The sequence below is a fragment of the Frieseomelitta varia genome, unplaced genomic scaffold, assembly GCF_011392965.1.
Source record: "Frieseomelitta varia isolate USP_RPSP 00005682 unplaced genomic scaffold, Fvar_1.2 scaffold_214, whole genome shotgun sequence".
Taxonomy (NCBI): domain Eukaryota; kingdom Metazoa; phylum Arthropoda; class Insecta; order Hymenoptera; family Apidae; genus Frieseomelitta; species Frieseomelitta varia.
This window is the reverse complement of record NW_025109906.1, coordinates 189,809-208,374: the sequence shown is the minus strand read 5'-3', so window position 1 is coordinate 208,374 and position 18,566 is coordinate 189,809. Positions and strand designations below refer to the sequence as shown.

Below are 18,566 nucleotides of genomic sequence, written 5' to 3'. Positions count from 1 at the left end.
GCCTATTTTGTTTTACTTAAATATACTTAAAAATATGAGAAAATATTACAATTTTGGGACAAAAAATTCTCGACGTGCGTGGCAAGAGATTAAAAGAAAATAGGTGGGGAGAAACTTTTGGCCCGCTCTATACTTGCGAAGAAAAATGCTGTGTTATTCGAGCTTTTGAAAATGAATTTATCTTTCAATAGCGCAAACGTGATGATATACGCAGTGGGCTATAATACATTTAAATTTGAAGAAAAAGTAAATTGTTATTAGCACTGGAATAATGTATGCACATTCCAGAACAAATGGAATTAACCTTGTATGTAGTATTGTTGTATTAAGTGTATGGTTACAATAGTTACCGATAATGCTCATAAATATTATTAAATTTCCTCTCATTCTTCGTTTGTTCTGACTGTGTAATTATTCTGAATCTGTCGACGATTGAGAAGATTTGAAAGATTTCGCATGTTTAAAGATTGCTGCATCTGCAAGTGTGCAACGTCTCGAAGATGGTGAACAACATATTCAACAGCCAAATATTAATATATACCTTCACGATGCTGATATACGTTAGCATAATGACCTACGGTATATACATGGACACTCGCAGAAGCCATGATTTCGTGCGGGCCATAAATCCAATATATTTGTTGGACAGCATCTTTACTGTCTTGAAAATTCTACTAACGAGCTATGATTGCGAATATGCAATGAGCCAGGTGAAAAACATGTTTCCCGATCCTTTTCAGCTCTACTGCGTGCGTTCGATCATTCGTTATCAAATTGTATTGGGGAATCTCTTTAAATCTTTGTTCTTTATTTAGAAAGAACAATGTATTCTCGTCGATTCTCAGTTAAAGATATTAAATCAATGGTAAATTAGAGTTTCGTAAACTTTGAAAATTTTCGTTAAATGAAACCTTAGAAATGAAAGTACAAGAAGAAATATCATTTCACAATACGAAACGATTCAGGAAACAATTTTATTCGAATGATCTGACAGCAAGATCAAATAAATCAATGTATAACAAGAGATATCTGAAAGAGCAATAACTTGATCAATTAACGAATAATTTGAAAGATTAAAAAGATTCTCTTTCTCAGAAAGAAGTAATCTAATTTTTTCTTTTTTTTTTCAGGCAAGCAGGATAATAGACCTTATCCATTCGTGTCCTCTGTATCGAGAAAGCGTAGAATTAAAAAACGAGGTAAAAATTGAAATTCCACACATGCTCTGTGAGTGAAATTATCTTGGAAAAATGAAACGCAGTGTTGATCTGTTGTTAGACTCTCCAATTCTTGTGGCAAATATCCTATACGCAACTCGAAGATACAAAGTCGGTTCACTATGTATTGAACTATAGCTTCGTTCGTGACGTGAGTACTATTTTTTTATTGTTTATGTTCTCGTAGAACGTGTAAAAAATTGTTTCACGTGTTCGTTACAGTGTTTCTACTTCGTGATAACTTATTTGGTGATCATGGTACAGTTGAGTCAGAACTTGATAGCGAATGGCTCATCGCCAAACGCAACCAGAAACGAGACCTCCACTTTTCGAACAATATTGCAAGAAAATACAAGTATGCCAGTTTAACTTTTCACACTTTTCGATAATAATGTCAAATAATTATAGAACGATAAAGTGCAAAGAGAAAAACTGTAACTATTAAATATTAATATACTGCTACAGCTATCAACTTATCCATTAAATTCTAATTCTTATATTTATAGCAGCGCTAGCTACAAGGATCTGATAGTGAAGTATGATTACATAGATACTAGTCAACGGTATAACATTTATCAACACAATTAATTCTGCTGATATGTTACTGTATGAGGTATCAATTTTGAACAATATATTCAAATAATTCGAAAAATTATAATTCATTTGTCGATTGCGTATGTATGAAATAAGATTATTTAACCAGTTTATTTTATTTTATATTAATGATTCAGGAATACAGCTTCGTATTCAAATTCTCTGTATAAACTATAATGTAACGCAAATATAACGAAAATAATAATGACTTTACGTTGTATCTGCTTGATCGTTCTGTTAATTTTTAATTCTATTAATTTCGTGACAACCCTTATCAATTTTTCCTTTGATAAAGTAAAATTAATAAATGATGAGGACTCATCGTAATTACGTTAATGGACGTCATAAAACGAATAAAATATAATAGTTTTTGCTCTAATATTTTTTTATATTTTTTATATATTTTATATTATTTATAATATTTTTATAATATATTTTATATTATTTATAATATTTTTACCAATATTTTATATTATATATTTTATATTATTTATAATATTTTTACTAATTCAAAATTTTTTACTGCAACAATAGTTTAGATACACGTGGAATGCTAGTAATTTTTTTTACACACATTGAATAAAATAATAATTAGCGTTTAGACTTCCCAATGCGATCGTAATCGTGCGAAACTTTATTATTTCGCTATTGCTCGCGTTCCTTGAAAAAAAACAGATAATATCACGCCTAGATAAATGAATTGCCCTTTTTCTCTCTTTTACAATGTCCTCGATGACACGTAACGCATATTGAGCTATTAGATTCAGTCTCGCGAAGAAAAAAGTCACGTTAATGTCGCGTCGTACGCTTTCACGTTCTCAAACTGGTGCAAACATTATTAATTTCTTGTATCGTTACACCTCGTTATTAACTGCATTGCATTTGCTCGAGGTCAATGTAAATTTGCGTCACACGCGTCTAAACTCGTAAACGATAAGGTAAGGTTCGAAATTAGAAAACTCAATTAGATAGTGTTGAATCCAATATTGTAGTGCATGGGTCGAGCATTCCCATTTTTTAATTTATTTGTCTTCTTCGTTTCATACACAATTGCAATCATCCGAAATTTACGAATAATGAACAATAAAGGCCACGATCTTTCGTCAATGAATTTCATCAAACGTCAAGAATTTTAATTCACGTATTAATGCATTAACCTGGTCATTTTTCTTAATTTTTTGACATCGTCATCTCGAACAAAAGATCCCACATTTGTGACAATTTTATGATCGTCGAAATCCATTCAGAGTGCTTCGAAACCAATGTGTTTTTTTCTTTTAATCTTGCCACTCTTAAAAATCAGTACCATGAAGGAAGATTACTAACGTTTTTCCACTTTGATCTAGATTAGAACAACGATGGACAGCTACGGGACAACGGCGAGGATAATAACCATACTGAATCACGTAGCGGCGCTTCGTAACTTCATAGATCCAAGAAAGAATCAATTGAAATTCGTTTGCTGCTGGACGTGGAACATATTTCTGATTCTTATGGTCGCTGTCGTTCAATTCCGCGTTGAACTGTACGTTCTGCAGAGAATGCCTTTGAACATAGAACACTTTGCGTATATATTTCAGTATGTTACACACGCGTTCGGCTATACGAGTACAGTGATCATCGGTTTGTATCAATCCAAGGTGAGTAACGAATCGTTAAGAACATAAATTCTTTTCTTTAAAAAGAAAAAAAAAAAAAAAAAACGAAAATATCCATCCTTATTTATGATTTCATATCTACAAAGTTATTTTTATCAGCTGATTTCTTTTTCTTTTCAGAATGCGTTGAGACTGATGGAGCAGATTGACAGAGTGGACGAGAATTTGAAGAATCTGGGGATTGAGATCGATTATCGGCGTTTGTCCCGTCACGTGAAAATCGTAGGATCATTTTGGCTACTGAACGCGATCATAATATTAGGAATTTTCATCGCGTGGGTAGTGCGGACGATCATCCCACTGTCATGCTCGTCTACGTTTACGTACATTTACATTACGAACGCCCAGTCGATTGTTTTGTACGACTACAACACAGCCATATTGTACGTGAAAAATAGGGAAAGTATTTTTACTCGTGGAAAAGTATTCATCGCGTGAATGAATATCGCTTTCATTCTATATTCTTCAGTATCAAATTGAACGTGAATCGTTGCTTTGCAGCTGGCTGGGATCGCGATTTAAAGTGATAAACCAGCTCTTGAAAACGTTGCTCCCGGAGGACGATGAAAGAAACACCATGGAATCCAACGAGAAATTCATTTTCAAACCAAGTAGTAATTTTCGAAATCGATTGGAAATCGATTGTTCGGTGTCCGCTCGTTCTTCAGAAGTCTCACAGACATCTTCTATGAACGACACATCAAATTTTAAGAAAGGATCACCGACTGATGGAAAACTTTATTTACTTCAACAAATCAGGTAATCAGAATTAATGATAGTTGCAGCGATGAATAAATGAAGATTAAATGGCAAGCAATGTAAAAAGAGTAAGTAGGGAAATTAATTTTACAATAAGAAATTCTAGTCGCTTATATTATATCGGGTGGATCAAAAAGGGTTCAGGGTTTGGAATCACTTTCTGCTAAAATAAATCATAAAAATCGTAAAATAAATCGTAATTTTTTTATTATATATTTTTTAAATTTTTTTACAGGTTTTTTAAAACATAATGAAAAAAATCACCCTTGTACTTAAATGTAATTCAAAATTAATAAAATTAATTTTTTCTTACAATTAAAATCAGTTTTATCGAAATTAATTTTTTCTTGCAATTTAGTTTTATGAAAAAAAAAAAAAATATGTAGGAGGAAAATTTTGGTCCACCCTATATTTATTCCTATCGAGATGAATTTTCCTTTTAATAACGGACGCTTAATAAATGCAATAATATTGACTATGATATCTTCGTATTTAAAAAAAAAAAGGTAATTATTATCATTGTAAGTCAGATACTATATTCACACATTTGTAATGTACGTCCCAAGATATTAATTTAGTAGAATAAGACTTACTGACTAGTGAAATCTAAAAATTTAAATTTATTACCACTATATATTATCCTGAATCTATCAACGAGTAAAATGATTTGAAAATTCGCAAAATTTACAGATCTCTACATCTGCAAGTCTGCAGCGTTTCGAAGTTGGTGAACCAGATGTTCAATGTTCAGATATTAATATATACGTTCACAACGCTGGTGTACATCAGTATATCGACTTACTGGATATATATGGAGATCCAGAGAAAAACCGATGTCGTAGAAAAGTTGGATCTAGTATTGATATTCTTGTTAGACGGTGTCGTTGGTAGTTTGAAAATCGCCGTAATGAGCTACGATTGCGAATATACAATGGGACAGGTAAAAAATTCGTTTCTCAATTTCTTTGATGGATCCGACAGAAAGGTGAAATGTCTAAAGATACTGAAAATCTATTTCTCGTTTGACACTGAGAAGAAGATTCAGATCAAGACACGAAAAATTCAAAGACGTCAGTAAAGTTGCGAACTGCACAGAACGAGCTAAAAATCACAGTGATGTAAATTAGGTTGTCACTGTTATTCATAAAACAATGTTTCATTTCATTGGAGAATTCAATATATTTCTCAAACTTTAGCAACTGTGTCAGGATAAAGTTACAATTTAAGACAAACTTAATTTTCTCTCTTTTTTTTTTAAGTTTAGAGTCTGACCTATTCGATTTTCAGGCGAGCAAGATGATAGACCTAATCCATTCGTGTACTCTGTATCAAGAAAGCGCAGAATTAAAAGACGAGGTAAAAAATTGGAATTCTTTATTATCTTGCATACTGAATGAAATTATCTTGGAAAAATAAGACGTGGACTTGATCTGTTGACAGACCCTCCAATTTTTATGGCAAATATCCTATACACAACTTGAGGATACAAATTCAGTTCGTTATATACTGAACTACGGCTTTGTTCGTGACGTTGGTACTTTTTTAAAATAATTTTTCCTTCTCGTACATATTAAGAATTGTCTCTGATGTACTTTTTACAGTGTTTATACTTCGTATTAACTTATCTGGTGATCATGATACAATTGAGTCAGAACTTGACAAAGAATGATCAAATCAATATCACAAATGGAACCATTTTCTGAAAGGATGCAAATATAATTGCGAAATTTTCCACATTTTTGATAATATTGTATTACAGAATATCAAAACACAGAAAGAGCAACTGTAGGTATTGAAACATTGATTTGATATTTTATGAGTAAAATAAATTTTTAATTCTCGTCAGTACTGGAAAACTAACTTTATAAAGTTTATTATTATCTTCGTTGATTTCACGATATTACTGTATGCTGAGTTCAACGTTTTGCATAAAAAAATATTCGTTCACGCTGCCTCTACTACCGAAACAAACATATGCTAGTTGCTTTACCTATGACATGAAAATAAACTTGTTAGATTGAATGATTCGTGAAATGGAACACGATAATGCACAAGCGTGAAGATTTTAATAATTGCGATGTGAAGTAAATAAATAAAAGTAATAATTATGAATTTATGCAGTATCATAACATAAGATTTGTAGACATTAGACATACGTATATGTTATAATGAAAGAATTAACTAAATGAATATAATATATATTTATGAATCGTATGAATTAAATAGATATATAATGAGTATGTTTATGTAATATATACGAATAATATAATACTCTAAAAAACGATACAATCATCGTCTAAACATATTTAAATTATTAGTACATTTTTATTTATATGAAACAAAATATGACGATCCTGCTGACCTATTCTAATAGCAATATATTTCTCGAAACTGTATATATTCATATATATCTTATATTATTCCGCCATCATTTATATTCCCTTGATAACGTCTAGACAAATAAATTGCTTCTTCTATTCTACAATTTCCTTAATGACATTGAACACTATCTTATTTGTGATAAGTATTTCATATTTGAGCAGCTATTACCTCCAGTTGCATGAAGTAACAAGTCACATTACTGTCCGTTTCTAGACATTAGTTTGGAACTAATACGTGAATTACACACGAGTGTTTAATTTGTTATTTCTTTCTTCAATCTGTACAGATTGAAAGTAAGTGTAAAGATTCAAAATCAAGTGACTCCTTCTCTCTACTTACATTTCCTTCTTTTTTTTATGAAAAAGAGAAAATTTGTACAGTTCCTTTTATAAACTTTAATATTATTATTTTTTTATAAACTTTATTCACATCATTCATTTGTTCTTAATCATTAAATAATATATAAATTCTTTTCGGCAATTATGAAAAATTCTGTTCAGATAATATTGTAGAATGTTCATGTGTGGAGTATAATCTCTATCTTCTTGAAATCGAATTTTTGAACAGTAAGGAACGAAGTTCACGATACTGTGACACATCTTTATATATAAATAAAACATTTTACTACAATACATTCAAAATATATTCAACATTTGTAGAAAGAACGAAAAATCATTGTTTTCTTAGCTTGTAACTTACATATTTGATCCTTAAGTGATATTCAGTTGTCACATATGGCTATTTATATTTTTAAAAAACTTAAACTATTTAATTTTATTGTGTGCTTCATATTCTTTCTGATAGAAATTAGTAATATAAATTTATACAAAATTATATAACATAAAGTAATTTTCATAGGCGTAATATAAAAGCCTAAATTGTCGTGGCTAATGTCCAAACATACCAGTTAAGGATTAGTATCATTGAAAGAAATATTTTTAATCTTTATTGCTTTCTCTACAAATAGACATGGACAACTACGAGGCAACAACGAGGATAATAATCATATTGAATCACATAGCAATGCTCCGTAACTTCATAGATCCAAGAAAGAACCTATTCAAATTTTTATGCAGCTGGATATGGATTATATCATTGATTTTTACGATCGTTGTCTGTGAATTTTGTATTGAGTTTTATCTTATAACTATATTAATGCCACGCAACATAGAATCTCTTACGTACATATTCCTATTTGCTGTCCATGTATTCGGGTATATAATTGTAGCAATCATTGGTTTGTACCAATCCAAGGTGAGTAATGGATCTTTCTTCAATTATACAGTACACATTATTTGATAAATTATTTTCTTTGAAGAAATACCGTTTTGTATTTTATATCATAATTTATATAATTAATTAATTTATATAATGTACTATTATTTATTATTTTATTGTTATATTTGCGCTCCAGCTAAATTTGTTATACGACTCCAAGGCATATCGGATAAACATTGAAAAATGTTATCACGTCGAGTGAAAAATCCTAGCTAATTTAATTATTTCCCTGAAGAATAAATTTTGCATTTCAATCTCAATAATTCGCAAATTTTCGATTTCTTTTTTTAAGCCTAATTCAATTTTTTTTACTTCCTCACTATTATCACTGCTGTTCTCAGTGTCATAAATAACTTCGTTATAATCGACTGCAGTATTCATTAAAGTGTTTCCATACATATCAGAGTCAGAGTCAAAAATACTTTTCAGAATATTCTTCCTTTTCCATTTTTTAATGGTGAAAAATTATTTCAAATTTTTGTCGCTGGTGCTTGTGGAATGCAAAGTATTAAGAAATAGATCAATAAACTGATGAATTATTTAGTTATTATTATTTTACTTATTGCTCAGAATGCATTGGCGTTGGTGAAACAGATTAACCAAGTGGACGAAAATTTAAGGAATATGGGAATTAAGATCGATTATCATAATTTGTTTCGTCATGTGAAGATCATCGGATGTTTCTGGCTACTGGACGCAACCATAATATGTGGAATTTTTTTGAAACGGATATTAAGAAACCTATCAATTATATCAATAATGGTTATCGGCAGCTACATTTTCGTTACAAATGCCAATTCAATTATTCTATATGATTACAACGTAGCCGTATAGTAAGCAAATAATAAAAACGTACACATTTTTTTATAAGATAATAACATTAATAAGATATTGGATTCATTTGACAACAATAATTCATTCTTTATTGAAGAGAAATTAATTCGTTCCCATTGGTTCATGAAAGTATTTGAATATTTATAATTGGGAACATTCATCTTTATGTTATGTGCGTTAACGAGATAAAATTATCATAATTGCACAAGTAAAATTTAAAACTCGAATATTTATTTATGAGATATTTATTAATAATAAATGTTAAACTACATACAGCATATGGCACATAGATTTATTAATAAAAAGAATAATACTTAAATACTTTTTTTGTTTAGTCAGTTAAATATGATCGATATATATACTTACTTATTCTCAATATTTCCTACATTTTCAATTTGATTTCATGCTTTTGCAATGTAACTAAAAATATCAGATCTCATAATAGATCTGATAAAATTTCAAAATGTGTCTTATAAAATAATATACAATTCATACACGGTATCAATAAGTATATATTCGGATATTTTCATTACACCACTGTATGTGACATAGTAATATTAGTTTCAACTTTTAAGATTAAATTATAACTCATATTATCATATTTTGCAGTTGGCTAGGATCGCGATTTGAAATGATAAACGAGCTTCTCAAAACGTTCCTTTCGGAGGACGATCAACTAAACAGCGAGGAATCCAGCGAAGAAGTTGTATTCAAACCAAGTAATAATTTCCGAAACCGACTGCAAATTGACAATTGCTCGTCCAGTCGTTCTCTAGAAGTTTCGACATCATCCACGAACGACACCTCGAGTTCTAAAAAAGAATTAACAATCAACGAAAAAATCCATTTGTTTCAACGAATCAGGTAAGCAGAGATCGAATAATAAAAAACTTAAAAAGCAAGAGTAATTACTGCATTTGTCAAAATTCTTCTTGTATTAAAATTTATACTATATTGAACAGGATGGTAAATTCTTTACTTATCATTAATATTTATCATTAACAATTATTTACTTATCATTAATTTATACCTTTTGGTCAAACTCAAATGTTATTGCAAATTCACCAAAGTATTCACCAATTACCAATTTAAATTTTTTTTTTTTAAGACTCTCTCTCTCGACTGCCACTGTTTATTATTCTAAAACTCGAAAATTTGTAAATTTAAAGAATCCTGCATCTGCAAGTCTGCAACGTTTCAAAAATGGTGAATCACATATTCAACGCCCAAATATTGATATACACGATCACGTCGTTGATAGTCTTTGATATATCAGTCTACTGCTTGTATATGGGTATGCGCAGAGGTACCTTTCCGGACATATGTTTAATACTAATATTCGTAATGGGCAATATATTTCGAATCTTGAAAATCGCTCTAATAAGCTATGACTGCGAATATACAATGAAACAGGTGAGAAATTTGTTTATCAATCTCTCTAACCTTACAGTATTCTGTGGATAATTTTTTATTAAATCACATGTCCCTGTCGAAGGAACTTTCTGCAAATTAGGAAATTTCTGAAACTCGAGATAAATAAGAACCATTTCATTCCAGTAGTATAATAAAGATTGTATTAAAAAATTGGAAAGAAAACTTTGAAAACTGCAGTGGAGTGAAGCATTGCAATTATAATGATATAAATTAGACTTTTGTTATTCATAAATCAGTGTTTTATTTTCACGATGAAAATTCAACTTGAACTTAAACAATTATATACGGCGACAAACAATAAAAGAATAATTTAACTACCGCTGACTACCGAATAAAATGAAGAATTTTTAGAAAAATTAAAGAACTTTCCTTTTCGAGGTAGGAGCAATGAGCTTAAAGTTTCAGCCTAATCGATTTTCAGGCGGACAAGACGATAAGCCTAGTCCACTCATGTCCTCTGTATCGAGAGAGCGCGGAATTAAAAAACGAGGTAAACAAAAATTGCATTTCTATTATCTTGCATGTAAAAGAAATTTTTTTTGAAAGAATGAAACGTACAATTGATCTGTTGGTAGACCCTCCAATTTGTGTGGCAAATATCGTACACGCAACTTGAAAAAACAAAATCAGTCCATTATATAGTGAACTACAGTTTCGTTCGTGACGTTAGTAATCCTTTTCCTAATTTCTCATCATTTTTATTCTTATAGTATCTATTAAAAATCTTTTCACGTACATCTTACAGTGTGTAACCTTTATATTGTCTTATTTGGTGATCATGGTGCAATTGACCCAAAACATGACTATGAAAGATCTGGCCTACAAAACAAATACAACCATCAAGTTTTAAACAGTACTGCAAGTATAACTGTATAACTTTCCATGCTTTTCGATAATATTTCATTACAGCATGACAAAAAGTAAAGATTGCTGTAAGTATTAAACATTAAACATTGTGCCGCGTAAGTTTAAAACTACTGTACATGTATTGTATTCTGTGTTTGAAGAGAAAAATGCGCTCGTCGTCGCTTAATTTAACGTGATTACATAAGTAGGTGCACAGTTTGAAAATAAAACACCACTGTTAGAATGTTAAGAATATAAAAAAAGATTCCAATCGAATGTTACTCTTCGGTGAGTTTTATGTGTTTGCATATTCAAATATTTCTTAACGCTAATATCATAGTTATAAGATAGAAATAAATTCTATGATTAATTTCGTTGCACTTGATTTTTGTCTCCTTTTGAATCAAAGAATTTCCCTGACTGCAATATAGGTGATCATGCGCAAATAATCCAGCATTTTGAATAAATAATATCAATGTAGCTCGTACGAATTGAAATAATAACTCTGGAGCTATCAGAGTGATGACCAATACATAATTTTTGTTAAATCATGTTAAATGATTCTTCGTTGAATGTGTAAATAAAAGCTTGTGTACTTCATTGTACTATAAGGTCCTTTAATTTTTTTTTCTTTTATCTTAATGGCTTACATCGAGTCAGAATTTCGGGATGCACGTTATAATGAATTAAAGTGTAATATAAGTGGACTTTCATGGACACACACGTAGAATACTAAAAATTTTTTACGTATAGCGTAGAAAGGTAGCGAATGAATTATAAAATGCTTTCTCCTGAAATGATCGCAATTACTCGGTGCCATTAACCAGCCATCACTTATATTTCCTTGTTAATGAATACAATTGCTTCATACGACAACTACTTTTGCTTTTGTAGATGACATTCTAGATGACATTCTGCCCGTGAAACACTTATTTGAATCAAATGTATATAATGTCCGATGAATTAGGTGCTGTCACCTTCAGTCGCACGGACAATCGAGTCACGTTAATGGCACGTATTCGTTCGTTTCGGAAAAGTAGAATTATTAATTATTGCTTCTATTATTTTTTAGAATGCACTAAAGTTAATCAGTGTAAACATTCACACTGGTGTTTATTTCGTTTCTTTTTTAAACTTACAAAAATCTCATTGTAAAGATTTGATTCAGGACAGTTATTGCAACTCTTTTGAAATTCGTTCGAAGTGTTTCGCGAAACGGGCGTGAAACAACTGTTTTCAAAGTCGCTGTTAAAAAAAGTATTTCACTTTTAACATCATTGAAAGAAGTCAATGATATTGTTAACATTTCTTATTTCAATTCTTCCGAATATATTAAAACAGCGATGGACAATTACGAGAAAACAACGAGGATAATAACCGTATTTAACTACATCGCGGGACTCCGCAACTTCATTGATCCAAGAAAGAATCTGCTGAAATTTATATGCAGCTGGATCTGGAACATGTCGATTTTTATAATCATTATCGTTCAATTTTATCATAACTTACATCTTTTGAAAATGTACATGCCATATAATGTAGAGCATGTTATATACATAATCCAATATTCTACGCATACATTTGGATATACGACTACAATGATTATCGGTCTGTACCAGTCGAAGGTGAATAGTTCAATAGTTCAATTATACAATATAAATCCTTGTTAAAAACGAAAAAGTATTCATGCTTATATAATATTTGTTATTTTATATTTAAAATAATATTATATTATTATGTGCTTGTGTGTATATATATGTGTGTGTGTATATATATAATCATATCTACTTGCACTATGTATGTAGTATTTATTATTTTATATTTAAAACATAAATCTGCTTCATAAGCAAATATTGTCGTATTTATGTATTTTTATTTATTTTATAGAACGTATCGATGTTGATAAAGCAGATTGACGAAGTGGACGAAAATTTGAGGAGTTTGGGAGTTAAGATCGATTATCACAATTTATTTCATCGTGTGATAATCGTCGGATTCTTTTGGATATTAAACGCTACCATAATATACGCAATTTTGCTTCACTGGATAGTTCATAAAACTCCAAACGTAGACGCGACATTAACAATTATTTATTACATTTACGTTTCGAATGTCCACTCAGTTATTTTATACGAATACAACGCAACCATATTGTACGAGAACAGTAAAGAAACTCATGATTCCACTTAATAACAGGATGCTTCGAATAAAAATATTCATAATAAAATATTCATTTATTTTCCTCGTGACTCTTGTAATTAAATTAATCTGAATTACTTTACAGTTGGCTTGGATCGCGATTTAAAATGATAAACCAGCTCCTAAAAACGTTGCCCTCGGAGGACAATGAAGGTAACGCTACGGAATCCAACGAGGAAATCATTTTCAAACCAAGTAGTAATTTTCGAAACCAATTAGAAGTCGGCTGTTCGGTATCGGTTTGTTCTTCACAAGTCTCACAGATATCTTCCATGAACGTCACATCAAATTTAAAGAAAGAATCACCGACTGATGAAAATCTTCGTTTACTTCAACAAATCAGGTAAACAGAATTAATAATAATAATAAAGATTAAAGAGCAAGCAATGTAAAAAGAATGAAAAATTATGATAATCAGAAAAGCCAGTTATAATATCTTTATTCCTTTCGAGATGAATTTTTCTTTTAATAACGGACGCCACAATATGATGAATACGATATTTATAAATGGTAATGTACATCTCGAGATATAGGACATTAATTTAATAGAATAAGACTTGCTGATAGTAGAAAATTACTGATACTCATATATATTTTAAATACATATAAAATGTAATTCAAAATTACCAAATCTAATTCAAATCACTATATATTATTCTGCATCTATTAACGAATAAAGTGATTTGACAATTTGAAGGCTTCTGCATCTGCAAGTGTGCAACGTTTCGAAGATGGTCAACCAAATATTCAACACACAAATATTAATATATACGTTCTCACAACTGTTATATTCTTGTGTATGTGTCTATTTCATATACATGGAAACCCGCAGAAGAAATGATTTCATAGGCGCGTTAGCTTTGGAAATTGTATACTTGTCGGATAGCATACTTAGTGTCCTGAAAATTGCTGTAATGAGTATTGATTGCGAATACGCAATGAGACAGGTGAGAAATTTGTTTAACATTCTTTTGAAATCTTCGTTTTTACCTAATTACATGTTGCTGTCGTATTAGAAAGTTTATTCAAATCGTGAAAAATACGTCCCTATTCTTATAATATTTTAAATGTGTTATATAAAGATTGTATGATATAAATAACGATGATAAGAATGGTAAGATATGACGACACCATAAAGACAAAGATTATATCGAACCCTTACAAATCTTTTCCTCGATTGAAACTAAAACGAAATTGGCAAGAGAAATTCGAAGATTTCAACAGAGTTTTGCAAAATAAGAATTCCAAATAACAGATTGAAAATTATAGTTACTCTGTTGTTATCCATAAAGCAGTGTTTCACCTTCAATTACGAACATTCAACGTATTTCTTAAATTTATGCAGCGATGATGCGACAAAAAAATAAAATTGTAATCTGATGGCTATCAAATAATTTTGTGAAAAATTAAGTTTTTTTTAGAAAGGAGTAATAAGTTAAGTAATCGTCTAATCAATTTTCAGGCGGACAAGACAATAAGCCTTATCCACGCATGCCCTCTGTATCGTGAAAGCACGGAATTAAAAAACGAGGTAAAAAATAGGAACGCTTTATTATCTTGCGTGATGAATGAAATTATCTTGTAAAAGAAAAATGTAACATAGAATCGATCTGTTGATAGACCCTTCAATTCCTGTGGCAAATATCGTACACACAGCTTGAAGATACAAAATCAGTTCATTATGTATTGAACTACAACTTTGTTCGTAACGTTAGTATTCTTTTACATAGTTAGTATTCTTTTACATGTAATTCATGTAATTCTTTCTCGTAGAATGTATAAAATAATTTTTCACATGCTTCTTACAGTGTTTCTACTTCGTATTAACTTATTTGGTGATCATGGTACAATTAAGTCAAAACTTGATTTAACGTGATTACATAAATAGATGTATAGTTTAAAAATAAAGTACGATTGTTAGAATGTTAAGAACATAAAAAAGGTTTCAATCGAATTTATTACTCTTCGGTGAGTTTTATGTGTTTGCACATTGAAATATTTCTCAACGCTAATATCATAGTTATAAGATAGAAATAAATTCTATGATTAATTTCGTTGCACTCGATTTTTGTCTCCTTTTGAATCAAAGAATTTCCCTGACTGCACTATATTACATATGTATAGGTGATCATGCCCAAATAATCCAGCATTTTGAATAAATAATGTCAGTGTAGCTCATAAAAATTGAAACAATAACGCTAGAGCTATCAGAGTGATCAAAATGACCAATACATAATTTTTGTTAAATCATGTTAAATGATTTTTCGTAGAATGTGTAAATAAAAGCGTGTGTACTTCATTATACCGTAAGGTCCTGTGATTTTTTTTTTCTTTCATCTTAATGGCTAATGAAATCACACTTTAATCGTCAGGTAGTTCTAGTATTAATAACACGTACATCGAGTAATAATACCTAGTCAATATTACAGGGTGCACGTTATAATGAATTAAAATGTAATGTAAGTGGACTTTCATGGACACATACGTAGAATATAAAAAATTCTTTACGTATAGCGTAGAAAGGTAGCGAATGAATTATAAAATGCTTTCTCCTGAAATGATCGCAATTACTCGGTGCCATTAACCAGCCATCACTTATATTTCCTTGTTAATGAATACAATTGCTTCATACGACAACTACTTTTGCTTTTGTAGATGACATTCTAGATGACATTCTGCCCGTGAAACACTTATTTGAATCAAATGTATATAATGTCCGATGAATTAGGTGCTGTCACCTTCAGTCGCACGGACAACCGAGTCACGTTAATGTCACGTATTCGTTCGTTTCGGAAAAGTAGAATTATTAATTATTGCTTCTATTATTTTTTAGAATGCACTAAAGTTAATCAGTGTAAACATTCACACTGGTGTTTATTTCGTTTCTTTTCTAAACTTACAAACATCTCATAGTAAAGATTTGATTCAGGACATTTATTGCAACTCCTTTGAAATTCGTTCGAAGTGTTTCGCGAAACGAACGTGAAACAACTGTTTTCAAAGTCGTTGTTAAAAAAAGTATTTCACTTTTAACATCATTGAAAGAAGTCAATGATATTGTTAACGTTTCTTATTTTAATTTTTCTGAATATATTAAAATAGCGATGGACAGCTACGAGAAAACAACAAGGATAATAACCGTATTTAACTACATCGCAGGACTCCGCAATTTCATTGATCCAAGAAAAAATCTACTGAAATTTATATGCAGCTGGATCTGGAACATGTCGATTTTTATAATCGCTATCGTTCAATTTTGTCGTCACATACATATTTTGATAATGTACATGTCATATAATATAGAGCGTATTATATACGTAATCCAACTTTCCATTTATACATTTGGGTATACGATTACAATGATTATTGGTTTGTACCAGTCGAAGGTGAATAGTGTTCAATAGTTCAATTATACAATATTAATCCTTCGTAAAAACGAAAAAATATCCATGCTTATATAATATTTGTTATTTTATATTTCAAAAATAATATTATATTAATATGTGCTTGTGTGTGTGTATGTATATATATATATATATATCTACTTGCACTACTAAATACTATGTATGTAGTATTTATTATTTTATATTTAAAACATAAATCTGCTTGATAAGCAAATATTATGTTATTGATGTCGTATTTATGTATTTTTATTTATTGTGCAGAACTTATCGATGCTGATAAAGCAGATTGACGAAGTGGACGAAAATTTGAGAAGTTTGGGAATTAAGACCGATTATCACAATTTATTTCATCGTGTGATAATCGTCGGATTCTTTTGGATATTAAACGCTACCATAATATACGCGATTTTGCTTCATAAAATTCCAAACATAGACGCGACAACTATTTATTACATTTACGTTTCGAATGTCCACTCAGTTATTTTATACGAATACAACGCAACTATATTGTACGAGAACAGTAAAGAAACACATGATTCCACTTAATAACAGGATGCCTCGAATAAAATATTCATAATAAAATATTCATTTATTTTTCTCGTGACTCTTATAATTAAATTAATCCGAATTACTTTACAGTTGGCTTGGATCGCGATTTAAAATGATAAACCAGCTCCTAAAAACGTTGCCCTCGGAGGACAATGAAGGTAACGCTACGGAATCCAACGAGGAAATCATTTTCAAACCAAGTAGTAATTTTCGAAACCAATTAGAAGTCGGCTGTTCGGTATCGGTTCGTTCTTCAGAAGTCTCACGGATATCTTCCATGAACGTCACATCAAATTTAAAGAAAGAATCACCGACTGATGAAAATCTTCGTTTACTTCAACAAATCAGGTAAACAGAATTAATAATAATAATAAAGATTAAAGAGCAAGCAATGTAAAAAGAATGAAAAATTATGATAATCAGAAGAGTCAGTTATATTATCTTTATTCCTTTCGAGATGAATTTTTCTTTTAATAACGGACGCCACAATATGATGAATACGATATTTATAAATGGTAATGTACATCTCGAGATAGAGGACATTAATTTAATAGAATAAGACTTACTGATAGTAGAAAATTACTGATACTCATATATATTTTAAATACATATAAAATGTAATTCAAATTTACCAAATCTAATTCAAATCACTATATATTATTCTGGATCTATTAACGAATAAAGTGATTTGACAATTTGAAGGCTTCTGCATCTGCAAGTGTGCAACGTTTCGAAGATGGTCAACGAAATATTCAACACACAAATATTAATATATACGTTCTCACAACTGTTATATTTTTGTGTATGTATCTATTTCATATACATGGAAACCCACAGAAGAAATGATTTCATAGGCGCGTTAGATTTCCAAATTGTGTACTTGTCGGATAGCATACTTACTGTCCTGAAAATTGCTGTAATGAGTATTGATTGCGAATACGCAATGAGACAGGTGAGAAATTTGTTTATCATTCTTTTGAAATCTTCGTTTTTACCTAATTACATGTTCCTGTCGTATTAGAAAGTTTATTCAAATCGTGAAAAATACGTCCCTACTCTTATAATATTTTAAATATGTCATATAAAGATTGTATGATATAAATGACGATGATAAAAATGGTAAGATATGACGACACCATTATAAAGACAAAGATTATATCGAACCCTTACAAATCTTTTCCTCGATTGAAACTGAAACGAAATTGGCAAGAGAAATTCGAAGATTTCAACAGAGTTTTGCAATATAATAATTCCAAATAACAGATTGAAAACTATAGTTACTCTATTGTTATCTATAAAGCAGTGTTTCACCTTCAATTACGAACATTCAACGTATTTCTTAAATTTATGCAGCGATGATGCGACAAAAAAATAAAATTGTAATCTGATGGCTATCAAATAATTTTGTGAAA

At 30.3% G+C, this 18,566-nt stretch overlaps 3 protein-coding genes across 7 annotated transcripts in view; all 3 read left to right on the top strand.

Annotated features, from left to right (window-relative positions):
• The first annotated feature begins 1,281 nt into the window (after positions 1-1,281).
• LOC122527243 lies at positions 1,282-6,404 on the top strand. 5 transcript variants are annotated; one of them, XM_043651240.1, is made up of 9 exons: positions 1,282-1,368; positions 1,440-1,572; positions 3,158-3,451; positions 3,590-3,852; positions 3,971-4,228; positions 4,919-5,168; positions 5,516-5,584; positions 5,669-5,758; positions 5,830-6,404. In XM_043651240.1, the coding sequence occupies exons 2-9, from the start codon at positions 1,504-1,506 to the stop codon at positions 5,929-5,931; spliced, it is 1,395 nt and encodes a 464-aa protein (XP_043507175.1). In that variant the 5' UTR covers positions 1,282-1,368; positions 1,440-1,503; the 3' UTR covers positions 5,932-6,404. The 5 variants fall into 5 exon arrangements, with proteins under 5 accessions (XP_043507175.1, XP_043507179.1, XP_043507178.1 ...); XM_043651244.1 differs by lacking the exons at positions 1,282-1,368; positions 1,440-1,572 and adding an exon at positions 2,626-2,749; XM_043651243.1 differs by lacking the exons at positions 1,282-1,368; positions 1,440-1,572 and adding an exon at positions 2,798-2,952.
• A 273-nt stretch (positions 6,405-6,677) lies between these two features.
• On the top strand, positions 6,678-15,072 carry LOC122527246. The gene is made up of 12 exons (XM_043651249.1): positions 6,678-6,903; positions 7,578-7,864; positions 8,459-8,721; positions 9,332-9,586; positions 9,892-10,135; positions 10,578-10,646; positions 12,890-13,155; positions 13,287-13,544; positions 13,899-14,148; positions 14,664-14,732; positions 14,822-14,911; positions 15,010-15,072. Exons 2-12 carry the CDS (start codon positions 7,580-7,582, stop codon positions 15,070-15,072), a joined length of 2,112 nt encoding a protein of 703 aa, XP_043507184.1. The 5' UTR covers positions 6,678-6,903; positions 7,578-7,579.
• A 2,194-nt stretch (positions 15,073-17,266) lies between these two features.
• Positions 17,267-18,566, top strand: part of LOC122527222 — a 1,878-nt gene continuing 578 nt past the window's right edge. The window contains exons 1-2 of the mRNA XM_043651211.1: positions 17,267-17,502; positions 17,992-18,106. Coding sequence (XP_043507146.1) covers positions 17,267-17,502; positions 17,992-18,106 — 351 coding nt within the window. The remainder of the gene's footprint in view (positions 17,503-17,991; positions 18,107-18,566) is intronic.

Bases quoted from the DNA above. Each gene is read 5' to 3' on its own strand.
- LOC122527243 (XM_043651240.1), top strand. From the start codon at position 1,504: ATGGCTCATCGCCAAACGCAACCAGAAACGAGACCTCCACTTTTCGAA. The intron at 4,229-4,918 runs GTAATCAGAATT...CAAAATTTACAG, and splicing joins TATTTACTTCAACAAATCAG to ATCTCTACATCTGCAAGTCT. The intron at 5,759-5,829 runs GTTGGTACTTTT...TACTTTTTACAG, and splicing joins ACTACGGCTTTGTTCGTGAC to TGTTTATACTTCGTATTAAC.
- LOC122527246 (XM_043651249.1), top strand. From the start codon at position 7,580: ATGGACAACTACGAGGCAACAACGAGGATAATAATCATATTGAATCAC. The intron at 7,865-8,458 runs GTGAGTAATGGA...CTTATTGCTCAG, and splicing joins TTGGTTTGTACCAATCCAAG to AATGCATTGGCGTTGGTGAA. The intron at 13,545-13,898 runs GTAAACAGAATT...GACAATTTGAAG, and splicing joins CGTTTACTTCAACAAATCAG to GCTTCTGCATCTGCAAGTGT.